Source organism: Elephas maximus, chromosome 17 (genome assembly GCF_024166365.1).
Source record: "Elephas maximus indicus isolate mEleMax1 chromosome 17, mEleMax1 primary haplotype, whole genome shotgun sequence".
NCBI lineage: Eukaryota > Metazoa > Chordata > Mammalia > Proboscidea > Elephantidae > Elephas > Elephas maximus.
The window spans coordinates 64,501,245-64,525,996 of NC_064835.1; the positions used below are offsets into that span (position 1 = coordinate 64,501,245).

At 53.1% G+C, this 24,752-nt stretch overlaps 1 protein-coding gene across 8 annotated transcripts in view; it reads right to left on the reverse strand.

The window, feature by feature from the left end:
* The window catches only part of DYSF (dysferlin), a 242,382-nt gene that overhangs the window by 73,284 nt on the left and 144,346 nt on the right, over positions 1-24,752 (reverse strand). For all 8 annotated transcript variants that reach the window (XM_049856492.1, XM_049856490.1, XM_049856488.1 and 5 more), the window contains 8 exons: positions 19,285-19,466; positions 16,330-16,470; positions 15,566-15,595; positions 14,134-14,163; positions 3,983-4,084; positions 3,702-3,863; positions 2,449-2,614; positions 1,837-1,913 (listed from right to left, as the gene is read on the reverse strand). In XM_049856492.1, coding sequence (XP_049712449.1) covers positions 1,837-1,913; positions 2,449-2,614; positions 3,702-3,863; positions 3,983-4,084; positions 14,134-14,163; positions 15,566-15,595; positions 16,330-16,470; positions 19,285-19,466 — 890 coding nt within the window. The remainder of the gene's footprint in view (positions 1-1,836; positions 1,914-2,448; positions 2,615-3,701; positions 3,864-3,982; positions 4,085-14,133; positions 14,164-15,565; positions 15,596-16,329; positions 16,471-19,284; positions 19,467-24,752) is intronic.

A 24,752-nucleotide genomic window follows, 5' to 3' on the forward strand; every position in this document is an offset into this window, starting at 1 on the left:
TCCATCCATCCATCCATCCATCCATCCATCCATCCATCCATCCATCCATCCATCCATCCATCCATCCACCAATCCATCCATCATCCACCCATCCATCCATCCATCTATCCATCATCCATCCATCCATCCACCAATCCATCCATCATCCACCCATCCATCCATCTATCCATCATCCATCCACCCACCCATCCATCCATCCATCCACCCACCCATCCATCCATCCAGGCAGACGCTTATGGAATGCCACCTCCAAACCAGGTCCTGTGCTAAGCACTGAGGATACAAAGAGGAATGAGCTCCAGTCTCTGCTCTGAGCTGAGTCTGGAAATATTCTGACATTCACAGACAGATAAGTAGAATGTAAGGCAAGTGCAGTGACCAAGATACAGACAAGGACTAGCAGGAAAAGGGGAGGAATCAGAGAAAATCACACCAAGTTGAGTCTTAAAGAATGGTCAGAAGCTGGCCAAGAGGACAGGGGCAGAAGGTCTCCCCAACAGAAAGGGTGGTGAGTGGGAGTTATGGGGAGCCATGGAGGCTGGAGAAATGTGAAGGGGAGAGCCCAGGACTGTTGACTTCACAGCAGTGAAACTATAGAGCAAGACCTCCTGTCTTAGCATCAGCATGGCCACAGGCCTGAACACCAGAGATGTCCGTGGAAGTGGCAGAAAGATGAGATGATGAGATGATAGAAACAGAGAGAAAGAAGGAAAAAAATCCCTAAATAAAGAGTGAAGCCCTTGTAAACACATCTCCAGAGAGGCTTCAAAGCTGAGCTTCAAGGATCCTGTGCCCCGCCCAGGACCCAAGTGTGCTTTCTTGTTCTTAAGCCTAAAATGATTGGTGATTCAAAGAAAACAGAACCCTCTAAAGTGCCATTCCCATCCCTGGGTGAATACATATGCCATTGGCCTGAATACACGGTGCTGTCTACCTAGGCCTGGAAGGGTGCCAGGGGTGTGGCCAGCATCTTGCAAAGCGCAGCGAGTAGGGTGACAACCCAGAACAGACAATGACAATGTGGAACAGGTGGAGTGTTCAAGGTTGGTACTCATGATGAGGCCTTTCTCCATCTTCACTGTGGGAAGGGCTGGACGGTCTCCATCCTACAGGATCTGGAGCTACCCCAGGGTCCAAGGTGAAGAGAGTGCTCCCCCCTCTGTAAAAGATACCCAGACCTCCTGCCATGCCATTTGGAATTGGCGCCTGGGTCACCAAATGGCCCCAGGGTGCTGAGTATATAGCAAAAGGGTGACTCTTACATGCCCGTAGAATTGGATACCCTTGAAGTAAGGTCCCTCTCCTGCTCCTCTCCCCTTCTTTTCCTGGAGGGTGGGCAGAATGGAAGGAAAGGGGCTATTGGCCTAGACACAAGCCCCTCTTTCTGAGCTGCCTCAAAGGTGCCACCAAGCACAAGTCCATAGATGAATCTGCCCTCCAGGAAGGATACTGGCTGGGATAGAGTGATAGAGGCTGTAGTGCCCCAGAGACAGCCCAGTTACTTCCTCCCCATATTCCTTCTCTCATACTTCCTCCTCCCACCCTGACTTACTTACTTTCTCCAAGGGAAAGCTCTCAACATGACCCAAGGTAGAGGGGTCATATTTCCTCCATGCTCCTGGGGAAAAGGATAGAGTCTTGCCCAGAAGACCACAGCTTCCCCACTAGACTAAAAGATCCCCCTCACAGAGGGAGACATTTTATAGAGGCTGTGGGATAAGGAGGGGTAGGAGAGAAGGAGTACGAAGAAATAAGGAACGAAGTGTAGAAGGAGGCACTCAAGACCAGCTTTTGGTGGGAGTTGGTGTCTCCCTTGGGGACCAGTGCCCATCCTACCTGGATGGGGATGAGGGGCTGCTTGTCATCAATGTCGATGAGCACATCTTCCCCAGGGCTGAGTAAGCTCACGTCATCTGTGGGGGAGAGCAATACCAGGCCTAAGAAGGGGTTTCCTCTAGATGCAGCCTCTTACCAGTCACAAGACTCAGCCACAGACCAAGGCCCCCACTGGGCACCAGGGAATTGCAGGATGAGACACCTCTGTCTCTCCACACTTCCCAATCTCTGTTTCTCCCACCCTCTTCTTCTTTTTCCCATTTTGTCTTCCCCATCTTTCTTCCCATTCTCTGTCTCCCCAATTCTCTCTCTCTCCCTGCTCACCTCCTGCTGTGTCCCTGAATCTCTCTTCCTCAACTTTCCTCCACCACAACCACTACCCCTCACTGGAGCACTCGCCTCTCAGCTCCCACAGGACTGGTCATCTGTTCCTGGTGTGCCCAGCTCCGAGCTAGGCTAAGCCCTGAGGAAGGTGAGGTTTCTGCTTTCTGGTCTAGCTGAGCCTTAACTTCTCATTCAGGTCCCAGTAGGACACATCTCAATTGAGAAATCATGCCTGCTCCTGGGGCCTCCTCCACCCTGGCCCTCCCTACCAACAGCCCCTCTCCCTACCTGGGCCACCCTGTGGGGGTGGACTCTCTGCTGAGTAGGGGTCACACAGGAAGCTCTCCAGTGAGCGGATGGTGCACTGGCCCACCACAGGCCGGCGGCCAAACTGGCGGTTATCGATGACCTTGACCACGATGGGAGGACAGTACAGCTCCTCCCTGGGCAGCATCTGGGCAGAGGGGGAGGGGCACTCTGGGCATGGGCCTGGACTCCCTCTCTGGGAAATCTGGCTGGGGGGAGGCCCTTCTTCACAGGGCAAGGATCAGATAATGCTATAAACCCCCCGATAATTCCCAACGGCCATAAATCCAAAATGGTAGTTAACCAAGCCCAGGAACTGGCCAATGGTGCAGAGAAGCCACACACCTTTTCTGTCTGCCTGACTGCCGTGTGGGGTGGTTGACTTTCCCCCTCAGCTTTACCTTCCAAATACATCCAGCTCAGCCTGGAGTTAAAGCAAGCCTACATTCCCTGAACCCTCACTAGCCGGGGAGGGAGGACAGGGGAGAAGTTGGCCCAGGATTCAACATTTCTTGCAGGCAGTCCCCCCCAAGTGGATACTCAAGAGTTGGCTTACAGACTGAGATTTTTTTCTCCGCCCCCCCCCCCGCCCCCGCCCAGCACTTTGAACACAACTTGAAATAATTTATATGCTCTCCTTCGGTGGCGGCTTTGGCTCAGCCAAGAGGAGGCTCCTGTTGACAGCCACTGGGCCTGGAATTTCTATAGTGCTTTCATCTTGCAACCATTTTCCTTTCCTCAGACTTGCTTTTCTCTGGCCACTAGGCCCAGGCAGCCAAGGGAGCTGTAGAGGGCTGGGGGACCCAACCCAGGCAAGAAGCACTGGGGGGCATGCTCCTCGGAAGGGCAAGGCAGTGGCAGAACCCAGTCATGGAAGGTTTGGAGAAATTACTGAAGGTCAGGGCCCTGGCAGGCCCCTGAAGGGAGCTCCAGAGTCTGAGGCTTCCCTGGAAGGGAAACCAGCCAAAGAACAGCTCTCGAGGCTTCCGTTGATTTGGAATCTGGGTAGGAGGGAGCAGGCTGGCCCCATTCATACTATTAACAAGCTCAGATGCTTCCAGTGAGGAGACTGTGAACATTTCCTCCCATTTTACAGAACAGGAATAGTGAGGGGAGAAATGTATCATGACCTACTCAGGGCCTGCTGGTGAGTCAGGGCAGGACCCCCAAGCTGCCATAAGGAAATGCTAGCCACCAGGACTCTGGAAGTGGACAGCAGGCAGATTGGGGCTCACCACTTCCATGAAGAGGGTGCAGATGTCGAAGTTGGGGTTCTTCCGGAGGTTTCTGATGACACAGGACTGCACCGTCTGGCCCCCACACTCCACCACAAGGCTGGGGGACGAGATACCAGCCAGCTGGTAACTCTTCATGTTCCGCAGGCCCCATGCCAGGATCTGGGACATAGAATGAGGAAAGCACTAGCAAGGGCCCAGGACCAGGACCCACTGGGCTGGGCCAGGAAAGGAAGCGCCAGGCTACTCCACAGCCCCAGTACTGCCCAGGCCAGGCTCACCTCAATGGCGGTCCGCTGGAGAACTGGCTTGATGTTCTGGGGGACCATGTAGATGTTGGCCTCCCTTTGGGGTGGTGGGTAGGGCAGGTCGGTGTCCTCTGACTGCAGGGTACAGCAGGTGGATCAGAGACAAATGTGGGAGGAAGACCAAGGCAGAGAGGCAAGGAAAGAGAAAGACGGGACAGCAAGAATGACATGCATGGAGAGACACAGAAACAGAGAGCAAAGATGCAGAAGTGGGCAAAAAGGTAGTCAGAAATGAGAGAGCTAAGTCAGTTTTTGCCAGGCACCGTCTTCTTCAGGGCGACAATTCAAGTACCTTGGCCCACAGTTTAGGTGGCCCCGTTTCAAATGTAACCCAACTTGCCCCTCCCTCCTTAATGCAGGCTCTGATGCACCAATGAGCTGCTCAGGATCTCCCTCTTCCCAACACCCATGCACGCATGCACATATGCACACATGCACGCACGCACACCCTGGTACTTCCATACCATCCTTCTCCTTCTAGCCCCTTCTTGGCACACAGCACTCTCAGTCCCGAAAGGGACACGTCCCTTCCCTCGAGGCCAGTGATTTTTTCTCTGGCTCAGACCTTCTTGACTTACCGCCTGCTCTGGTGTTCCACCTCCACCCCACCCCATACCCAGCACACCCTTCAGCCCCAAGCCCCCTCTGTCACACCTGTCCAGTGGAAGGATGGAGAGAGAACCTGCACTGTGAGCCAGAAAGAGCAGAGCAATTTACAAGTGGGAGGAGGGCATATAAACACTCCCCATCCACAAAGCACCAAAGAGCATGGCTGGAGGGCTTCTCTCACCACCACAGATCAGGAAGGAAGGAGCACGGCATGTGTCCTGTCAGTCCTACCAAGAGTTGGCCAAAAAGGCTTGGAGAAGAATGCCCAGTGATCATGAAGAACTATATGGCGGAGCATGCTGGGGGCAAGGGAGACAGGTACTGTCATGCGTTAGGAGTAGCCAACTACCAAGTCCCGGGAAGGATGCACAGCGGGTAGGAACACCTTCTCGGGGTATGAATCCTGACTCCTTGAGTTAAATAACTTATTTTGCTCTCTATGGCTCAATTTTTCATCTATAAAATAGTTATTAAAATTACATCAACCTCAAAAGTTATTGCAAGGGTTGAAGAAGTTAATACCTGTACCACATCTAGAAGAGTGTCTGGTTCATGTAAACTCTCAATAAGACAACCACTGCTAGCCCACGTGGCGCCTTTGCGACAATTAGAGAAAGATGTCCCCTTCTTAAGACTCTTTACTTCCATGTTCGAAAATTATCATATTTTGCTAGTTTATTAGAGAGACACTTTACTGCCATCTACTGGAAAATGGTTATAATAAATATAAATCCAAGCCCCAGCCCATTGCCGTCGAGTCAATTCCGACTCATATCAACCCTATAGGACAGACTAGAACTGCTCCAAAAAGGTTTCCAAGACTGTAAATCCAAATGGAAGCAGATTGCCATGGTGGGTTCAAATCACTGACCTTTAGGTTAGTAGCCCATTGCTTAACTACTGTACCACCAGGAAAAAAAAAAAAAAAGAGCTCCTATTAAATGCAAATAGAATTTCCAGGATAGATATCATCTAATAAATATAAGTAGATGATATCTATCCTAGAAATTGCACCCCCTTAGCCACAGTGCCTTGTGCAGTGCACAACCTGCATGTCCATGCACAGAGACCCTGACACTCAGTAAATGTGAACTTTAATTTAAAAGGCTATACCGGACACTTTACAGAGCTTGCCTTGTGCAAACTCAACCAACGATGGGAGCTTTGCATTTTCCAAGTGACTTGCTTGGGTCTCCTTCTCAAAGGGTGCTGCATCCATTCACATACGCCCTGAGGTAGATGGTGGGAACGGAGAAATACACCAGCTTCCTCCCACCTCCATGAACCACTTCGCAGCCAACGCCAGCTGTCACTTCTGTCCAGTGACTCAGAGATGACACTGCACTTCCCTGACTGGTAATGGTTAGCTGATCAGTTCTAGAATCAGACAGGCCTCCATTCAAGTTTCAGCCCTGCTACTTCCTAGCTGTTTGACCCTGGACAAATTACTAAGCCACTGTGAGTCAGTATCCTCATACGAAGATTGGGGACAACAATGCCTATACGAAGTGCCTCTGAGAATTAAATGAGAACAAATGTAATGAGGTCTAGCACATAAAAAAAAATTTTTTTTTTTTTTCATAGAAAGTACTTGATAATCAGTAATGACTAATTATTACTGTAACTGCCGTCGTGGTTGATCTTCCCAGGAGGACTTGAGGAGAGCTGATCCATCAGGGACATCTCTCAGACAGCACTGGCTTTATAGCCATCCCTAAGTCACCCAGGCAGAGTGAAGGAATCTGTGGAACTTTCCTCCCGGTGCACAATGTAGGGGTGTGATGTAGGAAGCACTGGCGTGTTTAGGCCGCCTGAGAGATGAGGTGTCATCAAGACAAGGGTGACACGCAAACCGCCTCGGCGTGTGACTCCCAGGGTGCTTGCACATCTCAGTCTATGTGACACCTCCTGGAGCAACGGAGGCAGGGCTTGTATGATAGGGAGACCCCTGGCTTGCCGCCCACCCTTGGCACTCGAAGTCACCAGCTGCAGTGGCTGTGCAGACAGGGGTCGCCTCTTTAAATGAAGGGTTGTGCCTGCTGGCCAGCTCATGGCCCGCTCATGCCTGCCTGGGGCTGATGCCCAACTTGATGTAGGCCTAGAGCCAAAAGCCCTAGGGGAAAAGGGGCCAAAAAAAAAAGGATCAGGGAAGGAACTCAAGTTCCCCAGGGTCGAGAGGCAGAAAGACCAAACCTTTCTCACAGGACTGCAACATTCCCCTGAAATCGCCAAGGAAAACTCATTAATACATTTCCCTCTGGAACTGTCCTTTCTGGGCCCCCACACTCTGAGCAGCATCCCTTTGACTCCTTTTATCCCTTATATCCACATCTCATCTTTCTTCCAGCCTCCCTTGAGCTCTGTGGTGGCAACATTCCTATCTATACACTGAGGACCCGTGTGTAGACGTTTGGGTCACCCATTTTCAAGAGCCTGTTCGTTAAGCAGAAACCCTGGTGGCAGAGTGGTTAAGGGCTACGCTGCTAACCAAACAGTTCGAAGTTCAAATCCACCAGGTGCTCCTTGGAAACTCTATCGGACAGTTCTACTCTGTCCTACCAGGTCGCTGAGTCAGAATCAACTCGACAGTAACGGGTTTGGTTTTTTTTTACCGGTTCATTAAGAAAGAGAAGGAAGCAAGAATCTGGAGGAGGTTAAGCTCTAGTACCGTGTGGAGGAGGCCCTGGAGGAAGAAGGCAGGTGCACACAGCTGTAGAGTGCCAGGCCAGCGGAGGCAGGAAAGAGAGACAAGCAGAAACACGTTAGAGATGTGTCACGGGGCAGCTCCCTCAGCGTCAGGCCACCACCTCTGTCCACCTTGTCTTCAGGCGTCCTGGGACCCTCTTGCTCCCTGCCACATGCTGCACCTCCCTGGGATCCCTGCCTCCAGGTCCCCCCTCCACCCTGCCTGCAAGCTGCCACCACAGCATTCACCCCTACTGCTGAGCACGCCTCGCGGCCCTTCTGGGAGCCTGTTGAGTTACTACTGTGCTTTGATGTCTAAACCCTGTAGCTCTCTGAACCTCTACCTACTCCTCCCCAGCCTCTCACACTACCTACTGGATCTTTCTCTTCTTTGGTAAAAGACACAGACATCTCTCAGATCCACCTGCACCTGCGCCCTCCTCTCTGTGCCCCCCCACCCCCCCACCCCCAGCAGCCTCCGGAACTCTCTTCCCTCCTTCACAGTGAAGTTTCCGGAAAAGAACTGTCTACATTCACAGCCTCTCCTCCCTCGCTTCTACTCCTTTCTCTGCCCCCACACACTCTGCTTCTGCTGTCCTCCTCCCACCCTACCCCCACTCCCCTGAAACTTTTCTCTCCAAAGTCAACAATGACTTGCTTGTAGCTCAACCCAGAAGACACCCTTCAGCTCATACCTCTCTCACCCGCTCAGCAGCTGACCTTGGCCTCCTTCCTAAAATGGTCTCTCTGATTCCACACTGCTAACCCCCCCACCCCCAGCCTCTCTGGCTGCTCCTACCATCTGTTTGCTGAGTCTCCTTAGCAGCCCCCCTCCTCCACCCACCCTGAAACACCAGGGCTCCTTAGCCCTCTCTTGGCCCACATTCCCAACCTCTTACTGCTCATTACATTCATGTGCCCAAGGTTCCCATGCAGAATTGTCCAGAATTGGACTCTTTCTCTTCCCTTCAAAATCTGTTCTCTTCAAATGTTCCTGTCTCAGAAACTGGCTCCACTATCCACCTAGATAATCAAGCCAAAAATCCCTATGCCACCCTCCCCCTCATCACCACGTCAAACTGATCACCGAGCCTTGGCATTTCTGTCTCCTAGTATCTCTCATGTCCATCCACTTGTCTTCTCTCCTTGGTTCGGGTCATTATGCTCGCTCACCTGGATTCACCAATATCCTCCTAGGTGGTCTTCTCACATCTGATTTTGCACACCTCCTCCCAACAACCAATGCATGTTAGACTCTGCAGCTAAGGTAATCTTTCTAATAAGGTCACTCCCTTCTTAAAACCCTTCAAAGGTCCTTACTCGCTCAGGATGAGGTCAAACTCCTTGACCTGGCCTCCAAGACCCCTCATCTTCTAGCTCCTACTGACTTCTCTGGTCTCGTCTCTCACCAGGCACCTTTCCTCTCCAGGCCCCAAATAGTGAGGAGCCACCATTCCTCCCTCAGACGTGCTCAACACTAGCAGGTTGCAGGAGGCACCACGCTCTTTTTAGCCTTTGAGGCTTGGAACTCACTGGTCCCTCTGCCTGGAATGTTCTTCCACCCCACTTCATCCAGCTACCTCCTACTGAGACTTCAGACCTCCGTTTAAGTCTCCCCTGGTGCTCTGAGCTTCAGTTAAGTACCCTCATGGTTCCCATATCTCTCTGGACTTACTCCCATTCTGATACACATCACCTTGTGCCATCTCTATGTGCTTATTTATCTGTGTCCTTGGTTAAACCAGCAACTCTGTAAGGCAGAGACCACAGCTGAATCCCCTGTCCAATAAATAAATTATTTTAAATGAATAACTGAAGAGAAGGAGAGCAGGGTAGCATAGCAGACAGATGGGTGGCTGGGTCGGCAGGTAGATGGATGGATAAAGAAATCCTTCCCAACACTCTGGTCTGCTCCAGCCTGATTCTCAGGTCCTCCCTACCACCAGCTGGCTCTTTGCTCCCTCTGTTTGAATGGACTTCCCGCACAACCTTCTGAACCTGACACATCTTTCAGGGCCTAGTTCAAGCTCTCCATCCTCAAAAAAACCTTGCCAACCACACCAGAAACTTTTTATAACCCTATTTTCTGATTCTTAAAACTTTGATTGTCTAAGCAACCCTACGCAGCCCCCAGGCTCCCGAGGTCCAAACTGGTCCCAGATCATCTCACATGGGGAGTCCTATGGCCCCAGGCAGACTGCTAGCTCCTGCTCCCAAGTTTCTCAGCCTTCTCTGGCCCAGCCTACCTGAGAGGTATGACACTGTCCCTCCAGGTCAGTGACTCTCAGTAGGGGTGGGCTGTGGAACTGTGGGACCAGTTATACCTTGCCGCACAGGCGGTTGGCTGTAGATTGATTTGTAGTGACTGTAGTGGGCTTGGGGGTATAAGAGTGCATCTCAGACTGAAGGCCACCAGGACAATTTGATTTTGCTCTTCTCCATGTGGTAGGGGTCTTGAGGACTGCAGACCTCAAAAACCAAACCCATTGTCATGGAGTCGATTCTGACTCATGGTGACTCCATGTATTACAGATGTATTACATGTATTCTTAGGGTTTTCTTGGCTGTAATCTTCATGGAAGCTTTTCTTCCACTGGGTGGGTTCAAACCGCCAACCTCTTGGTTAGTAGTCAAGTACAAACCATTGGCACCATCCAGGGACCTCAAGGGCAGCCACATAATATAGGCCTAATTAGATGAAGTCCCCTTTGACCAGACCCTTCCCACTATGAACACTGGGAAGGCCTGGGGTTCCCACACTGAGGGGTGATCTACAGGCACGCAGGGTATTCATCAACCCACCTCAGACCACGGAGCGCCTGAGGACAAGTGAGGTGCTTTTGTGCCCATCAGAGCAGAGTCTACCTTTCCACCCCTTCAGTCTACCTATCCCTCTGGTCTCAGTCTATCCGCCCCTCTGGTCAGTTCAGTAAGGTTGCTGAGGGCCCTGAGAGATGAGGAGGGCTGCCTCTCCAGCCCTGGGGCCATCATATAGACAGACACTTATTTCCAGGAGCCAGAAGAAGTATTGGCAAGGCCCTCCAGCCACCTAGGTCAGCCCTGTCACCACTAGCCCATACAGGCCCAACTTACCCAGCGAGGGACAGTCAGGGGACCCTTTGGACATTCACATCCCAGCTCCTGGGGGGAGCTCCAGGCGGGGGCAGCCAGGCCGGCTGGGAGGGCTCCATTGTCTGCCAGCCCCACCCAGCTCGTTAGGAAAAACATGTTGCTCTAATTACACTTCCCAGGAAAAACAGTGTTTTAAATTAAGGCCTTGAGGGAGGGATTGGGGGGATGGGGGACCACTGGGTTTATTTTTCTGATTGCAAAACACGAAACTTTTCCTTCTAGTGGATCTGGGGGTGCAAGAGTACATCTCAGACTAAAAGTTGTACCCTGTTGCCTGGATCTGAACGAGGGAATTGAGCGACATCTGGTCGACCCCTTGAGCCCACAGTGAGACCAGCTCGGAGCACTGGGTCCCTTCTACCAGAGCAGAGAAGCAGCAGAACCAAGGGGTAATACTCCTAACCATGTCTGCCCTTAAGATGCTCAGGACAGCAAGCCCCTGCTCCCCACTAAATGGTCCCAGGTGGGGTCCTCCTCCACACATGCTCTGTTACCCCAGGGCACCCTGGTTATTAAGTGACTCGCCATCACCTCTTCGATGCATGTGCGGGTGTGTGCGTGTGTGCATGTGCATTCTCTCAAGTGTACATACTCGCACACACTCACACATGCGTGCACACGCTCTCCAGTTCTCAGGAAATCTAAAATTGCAGTTTCTTTGAACTCATTCCTTTTGGCAGCTCGGACCGCCTTTGTTCTCCAGACAAAAGAGGAAAAGAAACGAGACAGAGGGCTAAGAAGAGGCGGGGAGAAGGAGGGAGAGTGGGAGCCTGGGCCAGGAAGCAAACAGAGGAAGAGCGAAACACAAATCGAGAGCAGGGAGAGGGGAAGGCCCTTGGAAAGAGAGGGAACAGGAGACAGCATGCGGCACAGACAAAAAGACAGGGCTAGGGAGCAGGAAGGAAGCCCTGCGCTCCATGGCTCTCTCCACCAGGGTCCAGGGCTCCTTCCATAGTACCAAAGCCTCAACAAAGCACAACGGCTCTCGTTCCACCAGCAGTTCCCAGATAGGGCAGTTCTAACAAAAACAAAACCAAACCCACTGCCATCAAGTCGATTCCGACTCATTAGCGACCCTATAGGACAGAGTAGAACTGCCCCACAGAGTTTCCAAGGAGCACCTGGTGGATTTGAACTGCTGACCTCTTGGTTAGCAGCTGTAGTACTTAAATTAACCACTACACCACCAGGAGTTCTAGATGAGCATAAACTAGCCCCCAGCAGTGACGTGACCCAGCCCCAGGGACTGCTGCCTGGGCCCCTTGCCTGCACCCGGTGGCCATCCTGTAGACCTCCCCCAGCCCCTTTCCCAATCCCTGCTTTCAAAGCCAGCTCAGAGTCATACCTCCCAGGAAGCCACCCCCCACGTCCTCCATCTGCTCCGAGAACCTCAGCACCGCAGACAGCACTTCAGCTCACTTATCTGCACTCTGGTCTTCCAGAAGGTTTTCAATCTACTTTGCACAGGTGTGTGAACCTCTGCATGTGGCTGCCACTCTAGCTGAAAGGAACTCCCGCTAGAGGGGTTCCGGAAACCATCCCGCAGACCCACCTGCTGCCATATGCCCCCCACCCCATCCCTCTCCAGTCCAGGTCCCGTCCCCATTACTGCAATTATTTCAAAAGCCTCCTTCCTGGCCTTCTTTGCTCCCCCCGCTCCCCAACCCATCCAGACAGACAGCTTCCTAATGCACCGCTCCAGCCCTCTCCACGCCCAGCCGTGCAGGGCTCCCCATGGCCAGTGGCCCAGAATCTAAGCTCCCAGAGGCTGGAGCATTCTTCACAGTGATGGAGGCTGGAAGGCTGGGAGCCTGGTGGACTGGTGGAGGGTTATACAAGGCAGTGGCTTGGCCACAGCAAAGACAGAAATACAGCTAGAGGAGGCTGGCTTGTTGCAGGGCCAGCACGTGGCTCCACATACCTGCCTCCACCTAGGCTCCCCCAACCCCAGGATTCTTTTTCTTCTTCTTTTTTTAATTAAGGTGAAATTCAGACAACATACAATTAACCATTTTAAAGTGAACAATTCAGTGGTATTCAGTACATCCACAACGCTGTGCAACCACCACCTCTCTAGTTCCCATATGTCCTCATTGTCCCAAAAGGAAACCCCATAGCCATCAACAGTCGCTCCCCAGTCCCGCTCCCCCACCTCTGGCAACCATCAATCTAGTTTCTGTCTCTACGGATTTACCTATCCCAGATGTTTGCATCTTAACGGCATCATACCCCCCTGGATTTCTTAACACCAAATGGGCCCCAAGATCTTGCCATGAAGCTTGGTCTTCAAGCCATAGGGAGCCAGCTATGAGCTCCGGGTCACGTGAGTGGCAGCGGGCTACTGGGGATGAGAGGCCCACAAGGTCATCTCTGGGGTTATTCCCTGGACCAGCTAGTAGCCCATTCCCTACCTCCATTCACGCCACGGGGCCTCAGACCCTCTGAACCTGCCAGCTTAGCTGGCCCCATGCCCAGCAGACACCCAGAAATTGTCCTCCCTGAACCCCGTCTCAGCCTGTGGCCTGCAGCAGGACACTTGGCCTCTTCAAGGTCTGGTTGCCAAGCTTCAACTTTGATTTGCTTCCTGAAAACGAGCCCACAGCAAGATCCCTGCTCTCGGAATCCGAGTCTTCATTGCTATATATTACAAATCCAGTTGTTAAGTATTGTAACTTTTTTAATAACTTGTCCCTGGGCTGGGTTTTCTTTAGAGCAGGCTGTGGGTTTTGGCCCCAGAGTGCTCTTAATCAAGAGCGAGGGCTCCGTACTGCTTCCCTGGACAGAGCTCCGCTCCCCTTTCCAAATCGGCAGTCTTTCGTAACTGCAGCCAGAAGCAGGAGGCTGCCTGTCAGGCACAATTACTGCCAGCTCACTTGGCGGACCCCACCTCGGTCTGGGAGCGAAGAGGAAGTGAGGTAAGGGGCGCGGGGCCTGTGGATCCCACATCCTGACCCTGCACTCTCAAGTCCAAATTGCACTTTTCTGAAAATGTCAAATGGTGTCCGCTCCCAGCCTGGGGATTCCCTGATGGCAGGAAGTGGCTGCCCTTTTCCCAACTCCCCATCTGAACAGGGCTCTCGGTCCAGTCTTTCTGCCCAGGACTGTGTCCGGGCTTGCTCGTGAGGCTCTGCTCACAGATGAACTGGAGGCATAGGAAATGTGCTCCTCATCCCCCATGGCAAAGGACGTGACCTTGCTTTGCCCGGATGCAAACCCCAAACTTCTTCCCAGTCCTCAGGAATCCCAATCACCTCAGCCCCCAAACCAACCAGGCCTCAATCTGGACCCTGGCCACCCAGACCAAAGGTACATTCCCCCACCTCTTCCTAGGCATTGCGGCAATGTCTGGCTGATACCGCCTCTACCAGAAAGTGTTCCCTGACTGCTCTGGCCCCTTCTGAACATTTTATTCTTGAAAACATGCTACCTGGTCTTCGACCTGATGAGACTGCATTGCTCTGTTTACTGTCTGGGTAAGTCTGGCCTCCCAGTAGAACAAGGCTTCTGAAGCCAGAATCATCCAGAACACAGCCAGGTAGCCCTGGACCCATGCAGAGTATCAGAATGGGCTGGAGAGGGGCCTCCATATGACAGATGCCCACTGGGGCACCAGAACCTGGAGGGGTGTCCTATACCTTCCCTCTGTCTCTTCTCCCCTACCCCCAGCCTTAAGCCACACCTGTGAGGGCCCAGCTCACCTCTTCCAGGATCCTTGATGTATCCTGTACCTGGACCATGAGTATGGTACATTCCGCATCCAGGAGATGGTGGAGGGAGGAAAGAGAGGAGGGTAAAAGTTCATTTTAGTGACAAGGAGCACTCCCCTAGGCCAGTCTGCCCTGGGCTGGGGCAAAGATCAGCCCACCAGGTATCACTGCTGAGAGCAGCCAACAGAAACCAGCTCCCATCAAGGGTGTGGGGGTGTGTTTCCCCTCATGCCCCCCGCGTGACCCATGAGAAGACGGGGTGACAGACACCAATGCGGAGGGACTGGTGGCAAAGCTGAAGCACAGGCCTACGGCCTGGGGTCTCTGGGAGTGACAGACAGGTGATGGGAGGGTCCAGGACCCGGGGGCAGCAGGCCCAGGCAGAAGACAAGTCTGAGGCACTGGAGCTGCTGCCCCTGCCGGGGCCTCTGGACTTGGGGAGCCAAGGAGAAAAAACCTAGGATCCTCAGAGGTTAGCAGGGCTGAGAGAGGGAGCGTGTATTGGGCGGAGCAGGGATGGGGGAGGGGAGCAGAGTGTGGGGTGGGAGGGGAGCAGAGGGTGTGGCAGGAGGGCTTGTTTGGTAAGAATTGCCTTGTGAGGGGTGGGGCATCCAGAAAGCTCCCAAATGCTCACATCTCAGAGCTGCAGCAGAGCTTGGTCTAGAATAGTGTGTCCTGAATTAAATACCCTGGGGACCAGTGAGAGGTCTACATTTGCCACCATGACCCCCAGGAAGGAGGGCAGCCGAGAAGGGAATGAAGTCCTATAGTAGCAGTAGAAGGAAAAAACGGGGTCACAGCGGGAACAATTAGTTGGGAAACTGGGGTCTCAATCAGAGCGTCTAAAACTCGAGCATGCATCAGAGTCCCTAGAGGGCTTAAGACCCAGGCTGTAGACGGCACCCTCAGAGTTTGTTTCAGTGCTTTAGAAGTGAGACCCAGAATCTGTGTTTCTCACAATATCCCAGGTGATGCTGCTGCTGGTCAGACTACACTTTGAGGACACCAGGCTACATCTGTAGTTCTCAGCCCTGGCTGCACATCAAACTCCTCTAGGCAGCTCTGAGAGGTCTCAGTGCCTCTGGCCCCACACCCGGAGAGGGTTTCATTTGGTCTGGGGTGGGCCTGAGCACTGTAATTACTAAGCTGCCCAGGGGATTCTCGTGAGCTGAGAGCCACCGGCATGGATGTCCACAGGGCCCTGCAGTTTGAGAGCTCGTGATTCTCGGAGAAGGCCCGAGCTGGGCAGCGAGACTTGAAGGGAGATGAGAACCCTGCCCCTGTGACCCAACCCGGGTCCTCCACTGCTTAAGGCACTATCCAGGCCTCCAGGCAGGATGGTACAGGTGTACACCTGATCATCCCTCCCACCTGGGAGGGTGCTGCTAACACAAGGAAAAAGAAAGGTAAGAGCAAGACTTACCTCAAAACCAGGAATATGGTGGATGGCCGGCTAGGGCGGAAGAAAAAGAGAGCTTTAGTCACATGTTTGTCACCCAGGATAACACATCTTCAATGACACTCTTGGAATATCTCCAGGGGTCTGCAGACTCTGTTCCTTGGAGGCCTGGGGCTTCCTCAGAGATACCTGGGGGCCCAGGAGTTGGGGGGTGTGCAAGGGGAAGCCAGGTTGGCAGTATGCTGGGTGCCCCCAAACACTTCCCCCAGAACAGCCTTGTTTATATCTGAATTACACACTGGGGTTCATGCCATACAAACAGCAAGTCTGAAGACAGAGCGCTAACCCAAAACCCCTGTTTTGTAGCAGGGATGTCACTGGCCCAGGGTCCTGCAGCCAGGCCATGACAGAGCCAGCACTAGGTGGGAGGTCCTGCCCCTACCTGTCACTGCAGTTCAAACTGCCACCCCCTCTCCCTGCCAGACCACAGAGGTCCTCCCCACAGGAACCATGTTAGTGTGTAATCCAGTGAAGAATAAATCCAATGGCCAGAGTACTCAGACATTCTCGTTTGGTCCAGATTTCCAATAGTTTACCCCAATGTTAGATCATGCCATGATTTGGGGTTCAGAAAAGATGAGCAGAACCAATCTGAGCAGGAGACCTGACTCCCGGAGCACTCCCCAAGTGCAGGCCCCCGGTAGGGGGAACAGAACGTACTGGCAGTTCCCTCCCATCATGGAGGCCTGCCTCCCCCCACCCTCTGTACCTTACCATGTGCTTCTCACCTTCTCTCTCTGGATGAGCTCAAAGGAGGCCAGCAGCTCGCCTGCCGCCTGGCTGCCTCTGGTCAGCGGGAACCAGGCCAGTCGGGGCATCCGTTCCAGACTTGGTTGGCAGATGCAGCGTCCCAGAAACTCATCTGCACCCTAGACCAGCATGGAGAAAGAACAATCAGAGCTGTGGGCAGCCTCAGAGAGGTCAGCAGGCCTGCATCCAGCCCGCTGAACTAGAAAGGAGCCTGGAAGTCCAGGCAGTCCCGTCTTGTAGAACAGTGAGCTGTGCCCTCCTAGGGGAAGGCGAGGACCATACCCCACCCAGGCTGCTGGCCACTGATGCTGGACTTGAATTCCTACCACATCAGGAAGTCCCCCTGCACGTCAAGCTAGCACACCCTGCTTTCATTTAATCAAGCTCCAAGCATTCCTCTAACACCTCAGCGGTGAAGGGGTTTTGACATTTCCTAGGACTTCCATATCCCATTTCATTTATTTAAATCCCCCATTTTCCAGATGGGGAGACTGAGATCACGCTCATCAAATGAAATGAGTGGTGCTAAAATGGAGTTTTCACCTTCTCATTCTTTTGATCGAGTACCTTCTGTGGCTCCCTGCTGCCTGGAAGGTAGAGTCCAAACTCCTCCTCCAGGTCCGAAGGCCTCTGGCTGCAGCCTGCTCTACCCCTCTTAGTCTGCCTTGTTCCCTCCCTACATATCCTCTGCTCCAGCAGGCTGGCCTCTGCTGGCTCTCGGCCCCCCACTTGGCATGAGCCATGCCCCACCCCTAGACTGCCCTTCACCCTTCTCAGCCATCGTTCACAGCCCTGCTCAAGCTCCCCCCTTAGATATGGGTGTCTGTGATCTGGCTGGCCTGTGGACTCCCGTCTTGTGGTTAGCTTCCTCAAGGATGGGGCAGTGGGCAGTGCCCGCCAGATGGTTCCATGGCCTTCACAACTCGTTGTCCCTTGCCCTGCCTGCAGTCAGCCTACAACTGGAGGCATCAATAGCCCCATCCTGGAATGGGCACTCAGCTCCTGCATAAATGCCACACCAGCAGGTGACAGTCCAGCATGGACACCAACCACTCAGAGTAGAAGCTAGACCTAACACTAGGAGAGGATCTGGAAGCCCCTCCTGGGCCAGGTGCTGCCCTTTAGTTGCTGGGTCCTGGAAAGGTCTGGGGATCCTGGAGAGGTCTGGAGGTCCCGGTAGAGGCCTGAGCAGCCAGGACAGCAAGAAAACACTCATGGAACTCAGGACAATGGTTCTTTGCCAACAGGAACCACCTTGTTTTAAAATATTTACAATAGGCATGCCCCTAGCTCTCCCCCAGGACCCTGGAGCCCACCCGCCCAGAAGAAGCCATAGCTCTTCTTCCTCTGGGGTCCTGCAGGTACTTGGGCCAGGCCCACACAGAGCTCTGGTTCAGCCAGACCCGGGGCCCTGTCCTGTCTGCATCCCGGCCCACCCTGCACCTTGTACCAGATTCTTCTGCTTAGCTTCCCTAACCCTGTACTCGCCACTTCTCCCACCTTTCTGCCTGCCTCTTCCTCCCACAAAGAAGCCAGGCTGGCCCTCTGCTCTTCTCCAAACAGACCCAAAGAGACGCTTCCTCAAGGTGCTCGTTCTTCGCAGCACTGGCTTCCCCTTTCAGGGGAACAGCTCCCAGGTTGACCTCCCCACCCCAGGCCTTCTCCTGCATTCCAGGCCTTCTCTCACATTCCAGTCCCGTGTTCCCCACCTGGAACACCTGGGCAGTCAGGGCAGCAGAGCAGCACTCATGGAGCTCAGGACAATGGTTCTTTGCCAACAGCCATCAGCTTCCCACCAGCCTACCCATTTCCTGGTCACCACTCCCCCCAGGACATCTGCTATCCAGTCATGGCAACTCTTTCTGGAAAACATTTTCCAAATCCCGCCTCCCCACTGCCACCCTCAGCCCCGGCCAGGCCCTCTTTGCCACATGCCCACTGGGCTGCCACAGTTGCTCCCTTCCAATGGCAACCCATCTCCTATTTTTAAAATGTTGCTCTGCTCCCATCAGTCCCCGGCTCCCTCAGCATCGTCCTCCCTTCTCCTCCTTCCCAGCCTGCCCTCTCCTCTCCTCAGTGTCTCCCATCACCTGCCCCCATGCCGTACTAGAATTTGCCTCACCCTACACCGCAAGCCACATTTTCTTCCAGGCCTGGGTCTTTCCCACAGCCTTCCCTGACATTCCAGTCCACGGTAATCGTTCCCTTCTGGGAAACTTCTAGAGCTGTGCTGTCCAATACGGGAGCCACCTACCACCTATGGCTATGTTTAAACTTAAATTCATTAAAATTAAATTTAAAATTCTGTTTTTTGGTTATACTAGCCACATTTCAGGTGCTCCATAGCCCCAGGTGGCTCGAGGCTCCCATTCTGGACAGCACAAGTATAGAATGTTCCCACCGCTGTGGGCCACTGGACAAGTAGCACCTGGCTCTCAGGAACCCTGTCTCCATAGTAGATTCTCTGCTTGCATGATTCTCCGCCTCCCACCTAGCCTGGGACCCCCAGGTGAGGGGTCACTCAGCCCAGTAAGGCAAGCGCTGGATGAATGTTTGTGGATTCAACGCAGCTCTCTGATAGGGAGAGGGACGGGCCCGGGATCATATAAGCAAGCAAGAGGCAGGGAAAACCCAGGCCTCTGACACCCAGCCAAGGGCCCTCTCCAGATCTGTCCCTTGTCTCTGCTGCGCTTGATTAGTACTGTCTGCCAGGGGCATGGCACATGTGCTAGCAATCCATTTTTAATTACTCTAAATGAGTTTTTAATTACTCTGTAGCCTGTGGGGGTCAGAGGAGAGGCCATCAGTCCCAGCCTCGGGACGCCCATCTGGTTGGGCAACAGAAGTCCACAAAGGCCCATTCCTCGCAGCCTCTCCCTGAGCCCCAGGAGGAGGAGGACAGCCAGGGGACGGGGCGGGGGCGGCAGGCTCACGTAGGTGTCGTGGTCGTACAGCTCCACCACGATGCTGGGCGGCTGCTCAGCAACACTGTCAGGCTCGCCAAAGATCTCCACCTCGTAGAAGATGAGTGTCTGGTCCCAGGTAGGGTTCAGGGTGTTCTTTACCACCACTGTCTTCTGGCTCTGGTGCAGGAAGGAGACGATCGCATAGGGATCTGTGGGAGCCGGGCAACAGGGAAGGAGAAAGGACACAGCAGAGACCTTGAGTGTCACCTGCTCAGAAGCAGGGAAGCTCTCCTGGCCAATCCACGAGGCTGCTGGCAGGCCACCAGGGGCAAGTGGAGCCTGGGTCCCAGCAGGTGGGCATGAGACCCAGAGACTTTCCCCCTTGTGTCTCCTTTCTGGGCTGGCCACCTGGGGCAAGGTCCACCTAGAGGAAGTGAGTGCCTGTATAGTCCACTCATTCATTAATTCATTTGCCCAACAAGCATTGATTGTGTACTTTATGCATGCCAGGCTAGGGGCTGAGAAAACCATAATCCACACCAAAAAAACCAAACCAAATCCAGTGCCGTCAAGTCAATTCCGACTCACAGCGACCCCGTAGGACAGAATAGAGCCGCCCCATAGAGTTTCCAAGGAGCACCTGGCGGATTCAAACTGCCTACCCTTTGTCTCGCAGCTGTAGCACTTAACCACTATGCAACCAGGGTTTCCATAATCCACACAAGCAAATATAAAATGACAATTGTGATCAGTGCTTTGAAGACTAGATTAAAAGGTGCTGGCTTCCTTGAGGAACAAGATTAGAGCAGAGCTCTGAGATGCCATCTGACTGGCATAATTAGATCTGCATGTCCACAAACTCTCTGGTTGCTATGTGGAGAACAGACTGGAGGGGTCAGAAGAGGGTGCAGGGAGACCAGTTAGGAGGCTACTGCCAAAGTCCAGGCGGAGATGGTGGTGGCTTAGATGGGCAAGTGGCGCTGCAGAGAAGCAGATGGACTCAAGAGATGTTTAGTGGTGGGTAGTGTGAAAGAAAACCAGAGGCCTCTGCAGCTTCCTGCTGCCCCCCAGTCTCCTTCCCAGCCTGCTAGCCCCAGCCACGAGGGCTTGAGACCCACTCACTAATAGCCCCCAAGGCACACTGGTATCACTAGAACAGATTCTAGGGCCATGGTTCTCAAATGTGAGCTCCAACGGAATCACCTGGATGGCTTACACAGAAAGCTGGACCCAGCCCAGAGTTTCTGCTTCAGCAGGTCTGAGATGGGACCCAAGAATGTGCTTTCTAACAGGTTCCCAGGTGATGCTGATGCTGCCAGTCCTATGGCACTGAGTGCACGTGATTTGGAAGAGGTGCAGAGGGCTTGGAAGAAGGGGCTCCTCCAACTTCCCCCATTAGGACATCGGCTTGGAGTCAGGGCTCAGTGTGTTGCTATTTTTAAAGATTCCAAGTGCCAGATGCTAAGGGCACCAGGGACAGAAAAGTCTGGGAAGGCAGGAGGCTGACAGCTGGATGCTGGATGTCTTTGAGGGCTGAGCCCAAATGCCCTAAAACACGCCCTATGTCCTTGGCACCTGCTCCAGCCTGCAGTGCCCTGTGCCCTCTGAGATCCACAGTCCGGCCCCAGCACTGCCACTAATTCCCCATGTAGCCTCAAGTGGGGCTCAGTGGCCTTGGAGGTAATGGCCTCAGAAGGGTGTTGGGATGTCCAGCTGCAATCCTGGGACTGGCATGAGGAGACAGCTCTTTCACACAAAGGGAAGGGTGCAGGACAGGCTGCCTGGCCACATGGAGTGGCATGGCATGGTCATTGTCCAGGAGATGGCAAAGAGAAGGGGCTGGCAAAGAGTGACCATAGCAGAGATGAGAAGGTTGGGATGGCCAATGGGGAGGACTCCCATCAGGGGATGGAAGGAGCAGGGTCCATGATTGTGGCTGTCACCCAAGGGGTGGGTTTTAAGGATGAGGAGGACTTAAGTTAGGAGAAGGAGACAGGAGCACCCACTGGTTTGACAATGCTGGCTTTGGCCAACAGGAGGCAGCCACCAGCCTGGCACCTGCCCGTCAGCCTGTAGGCACCAAAAAAGAGTACCACGGGGTCAAGCAAGGAGGCTTCCTGCAAGAAATTGGTTTTGAACCTGATGAGGGCAAAGGAGGCCCTTGGCAGGAAAAAGAGCAAGGAAGAAGTGCCCAGCACTTTCCCCAGCCCCCACATGGTAGAACCTCCTGGCATGCCCCCCCCCCTTCCATGCACCAGCCCTGGCAGGCCTGGCCCCAAGCTCTTTCCCTCCCCTGGCAGAGCCCAGCGGCGTCTGTGCATTTAATGAAACTGTCTGGCTGTGATACCATCAGCTCCAAGCTCGGCAGAGAACCTCTCCCTAGTTCCAGCAAGGGAAAGAGGGCGCGTTCTGATAAATAAAACCATATTAGAGACCCGGCAAAAAAGCCCCTTTTGTTCCTGCCCCCCGTGCTTCCCAACGCTTTATTTTTATAAGCGTGCGGGCCCCAGACCGACAGCGTTTACACAAAGATCACAATTGCACATTGTAGCGGCTGTGCACGCTGTATTGGTGTTGGCAGCACCCCCCACGCTGGCCCTGAGAAGCCCCATTCCTTCCAGCAGCCCCATCAGCTAAGGCAATGAGCTCAGCATTGGGGTGGGGGGAGCTTTCAAACAAAATCACCCAGTCACACCCCGCCGCCCAGGGGAGGAAAAAACACACAACAAAGGCATTGTAAAGAGCAGGCCTGGAGGCCTGGGGCTGCAGACACTGGGCTACTGTGTGCAGGGCTGGGCCTCTCCCCCACCGGGCCCAGCCCCTCCAAAAAAAAAAGAAACAAGGGTGGGGGGAGTCGGTGTTGCTGCAACAAGGTGGGCAGATGAAGGGAAGTTAGACAGACTCACAGACACATCCCTCTTCCGGGAAAACAAAGGTAGAGTAGGCAGATTCCCCAGGAGAGGTGGAGGGGAAGGTGGGGGGCTAGGTTTCCATATCCATCCCAGCCTAGCTGCACCCCACCCTGGAGAGGGCCGGCACCTGCCCTTGTGCTCATGCACCAAGACACAGAAAGTACCCACCCTCTCTTGGATCACCCCAAGCTGAGGCAGAAGCAGGTTTGGATTGGAGAGTCCTTTGAGGCCGCAGGCCACACTGGGGACACGCCAGCCATGAGTGCACAGAATTCTACTAGACTCCACTGCCACAAGAGCAAGGTCCAGTTGCCAGGCCCCAGGCAGGTGATTCCTTTGCTGGACCCGGAGCCCTATAACCAGGTGTTTGTGCTGAGCCCTGCTCCCCAGACCACACCCTTCCCACAGAGCCAGGAGGAACCAGCTACAGTCACAGTACACTCCACCTCCCTGATGGGCCTTCCCACCAACCAGCCCAGACCACTCGGACAGAGGCAGGGCAGCGGTGTCATTCCCATTTGTCAGAAGAGAGAGCTTTGCCCCAGAAAGACCAAGTCACTAGCCCAAGCTCACATGTGGCCAGGACTAGACCCTAGGCTCTTAGTCCAGTGCTCCTTCGACCATGCCATACTCCTTGGAAAGGAGCCCTCAAAAGCGGGTGGAATAGATCACTAGTAATCAAGGCAATGTAACAGAACTACAACGCAACAACATTCTTTCTGCAATATTAAGAAAAATTGTTTAAAATTATAAAACCCAATGTTGGCGAATATTTGATGAAATAGATACTGCTCTCTATTTCTGGAAGCGATTCAGCAACGCTTCAGGAAAGCAATTGGGCGGTATGCCCTGAAAACATAGAACTGTTGATACCCTTTTCCCCATATTTCTTGGAATCATCCTAATTAACCAAAAAGGCATATGTACAAAGATGTTCACTAATGCATTATTTATAATGCATCATTCATTCAATATACAGCTACTAACTGACTAGCATGTAGCAGGTGAGCACAATGCAAGGAATATGATGATGAATGAGACACAATCCAAGTTCTTAAGGTGGTGACTATTGGTTGGAAATGATAGCCAAACCACAATTACAATTCAGGGCAATTCACAGATTAATAGTGGTGTGTACAAGGTGCTGGGGGTGGCAGCTCCCAACTGAAACTTCCCAAAGGAGGTCTCTTAACCTGAATCTTAAGAATGAGGCGGCAGGCAGCCAACATGGACCAAGGAAAAGGGTGCTCCAGGCACTCAGCACAGCACAGGCTAAGGCGCCAAAGAGCAGGGACACTTGGGATAGAGCAAGCAGTTGTTCTAGTGAGAGAAAGGGAGCACCCAGGGCAGCAGGAATAGAGGAGGTAGGAGGGGAAGGTGAGGCAGATCACAAAGGCTCCTAGACTCATGCTGAGCAATTAGGACTGAATTCTGTAGATCAGTGTTTCTCGGAATGTGTTCTGAGACATGAGTTCTCTGGGGAGCTAATGAGCATTTGAACAGGTTAATCAGGCTTCTTTACTGCCGCCGTGTGGAGCCTCTCCTACGCCATAAAAAAAAAAAAGCCATGGAGCACTGTAAATCTCCCAGTGCACAGGGGTTCCCAGTCTCTCATACTCAGGAACCCTCTGTAAGTAAAGCATTTCACAAGCCTCCGATACACTTAAGCTTGTCAGGTAGATGACCTAACCAGAGTCAACCTTAACAAAAGGCTGTGTTACAAACATTGGGGAGGGCCATGAACACAGTCCAGACACTGGAAGACCAACAAGCAAGAATTTTCCAGCAACACCAAAGACAGAGTCTGGATCTGGAGGGAAACGGAAGCACTTGTTATCACAGATATGGCCCCAGCTGTGGGGCCACCATGAGTCCTCAGACCTCACTGTGGCCTGGCCTGACAAGAGCCCTCAGGATCACCCAGCTGGCACACACCTTTGCCTTCCCAGGAGCCATGAGACCAGCAAAGAGGGCACAAGACCTTTTGCTCTCTTTCAAGATGTCCTTCCCCGGCTCCCAGTAAAGTCATAGCTTGGCATCTGGTCTACTAGCCATCTTTCATTTGCTCGGTCAGCCAAGTCAAGACCACTGAGCCCACTGACCTATGAGACCCTCAAAGAGGAGTTTTTGGGCACCCCCAAGCTGAGGGCCACCCCTATAATGTGATCTCACACCAGTGCTGTCCATTTGGGTGGCAGCTCTGTAAGCAGCTTTACCTTATGGCTCCTTCAAGCCACAATACCAGTTCTCAGCCTGGGGAGGGAGCAAAGCAGAACAATTTGGCAAAGCAGACAGCCCCTTCCCAAGTTCCCTTTGAGAAATATTGTGCAAAGCAAAGGGCAACTCAGCTCAGGCTGCTGCTCAGGAAGCAATGCACCACAGTCCAGACTGAAGTGGTGGGCAGGAAGGAGCTAAGTGTGGTTTTGAGGACACATGACTTCTAAGTCCTCTAGAGTCATATCCATTCAGTTCAAAGTAAGCACTCGCTCAGAAAGCAACCCCCTCTCAATAGCAAACAGAAGTCATTTGAATTAAGCACCATTTTATATTTTTTAGTTGTCACACACTGATAAACACAAAAGC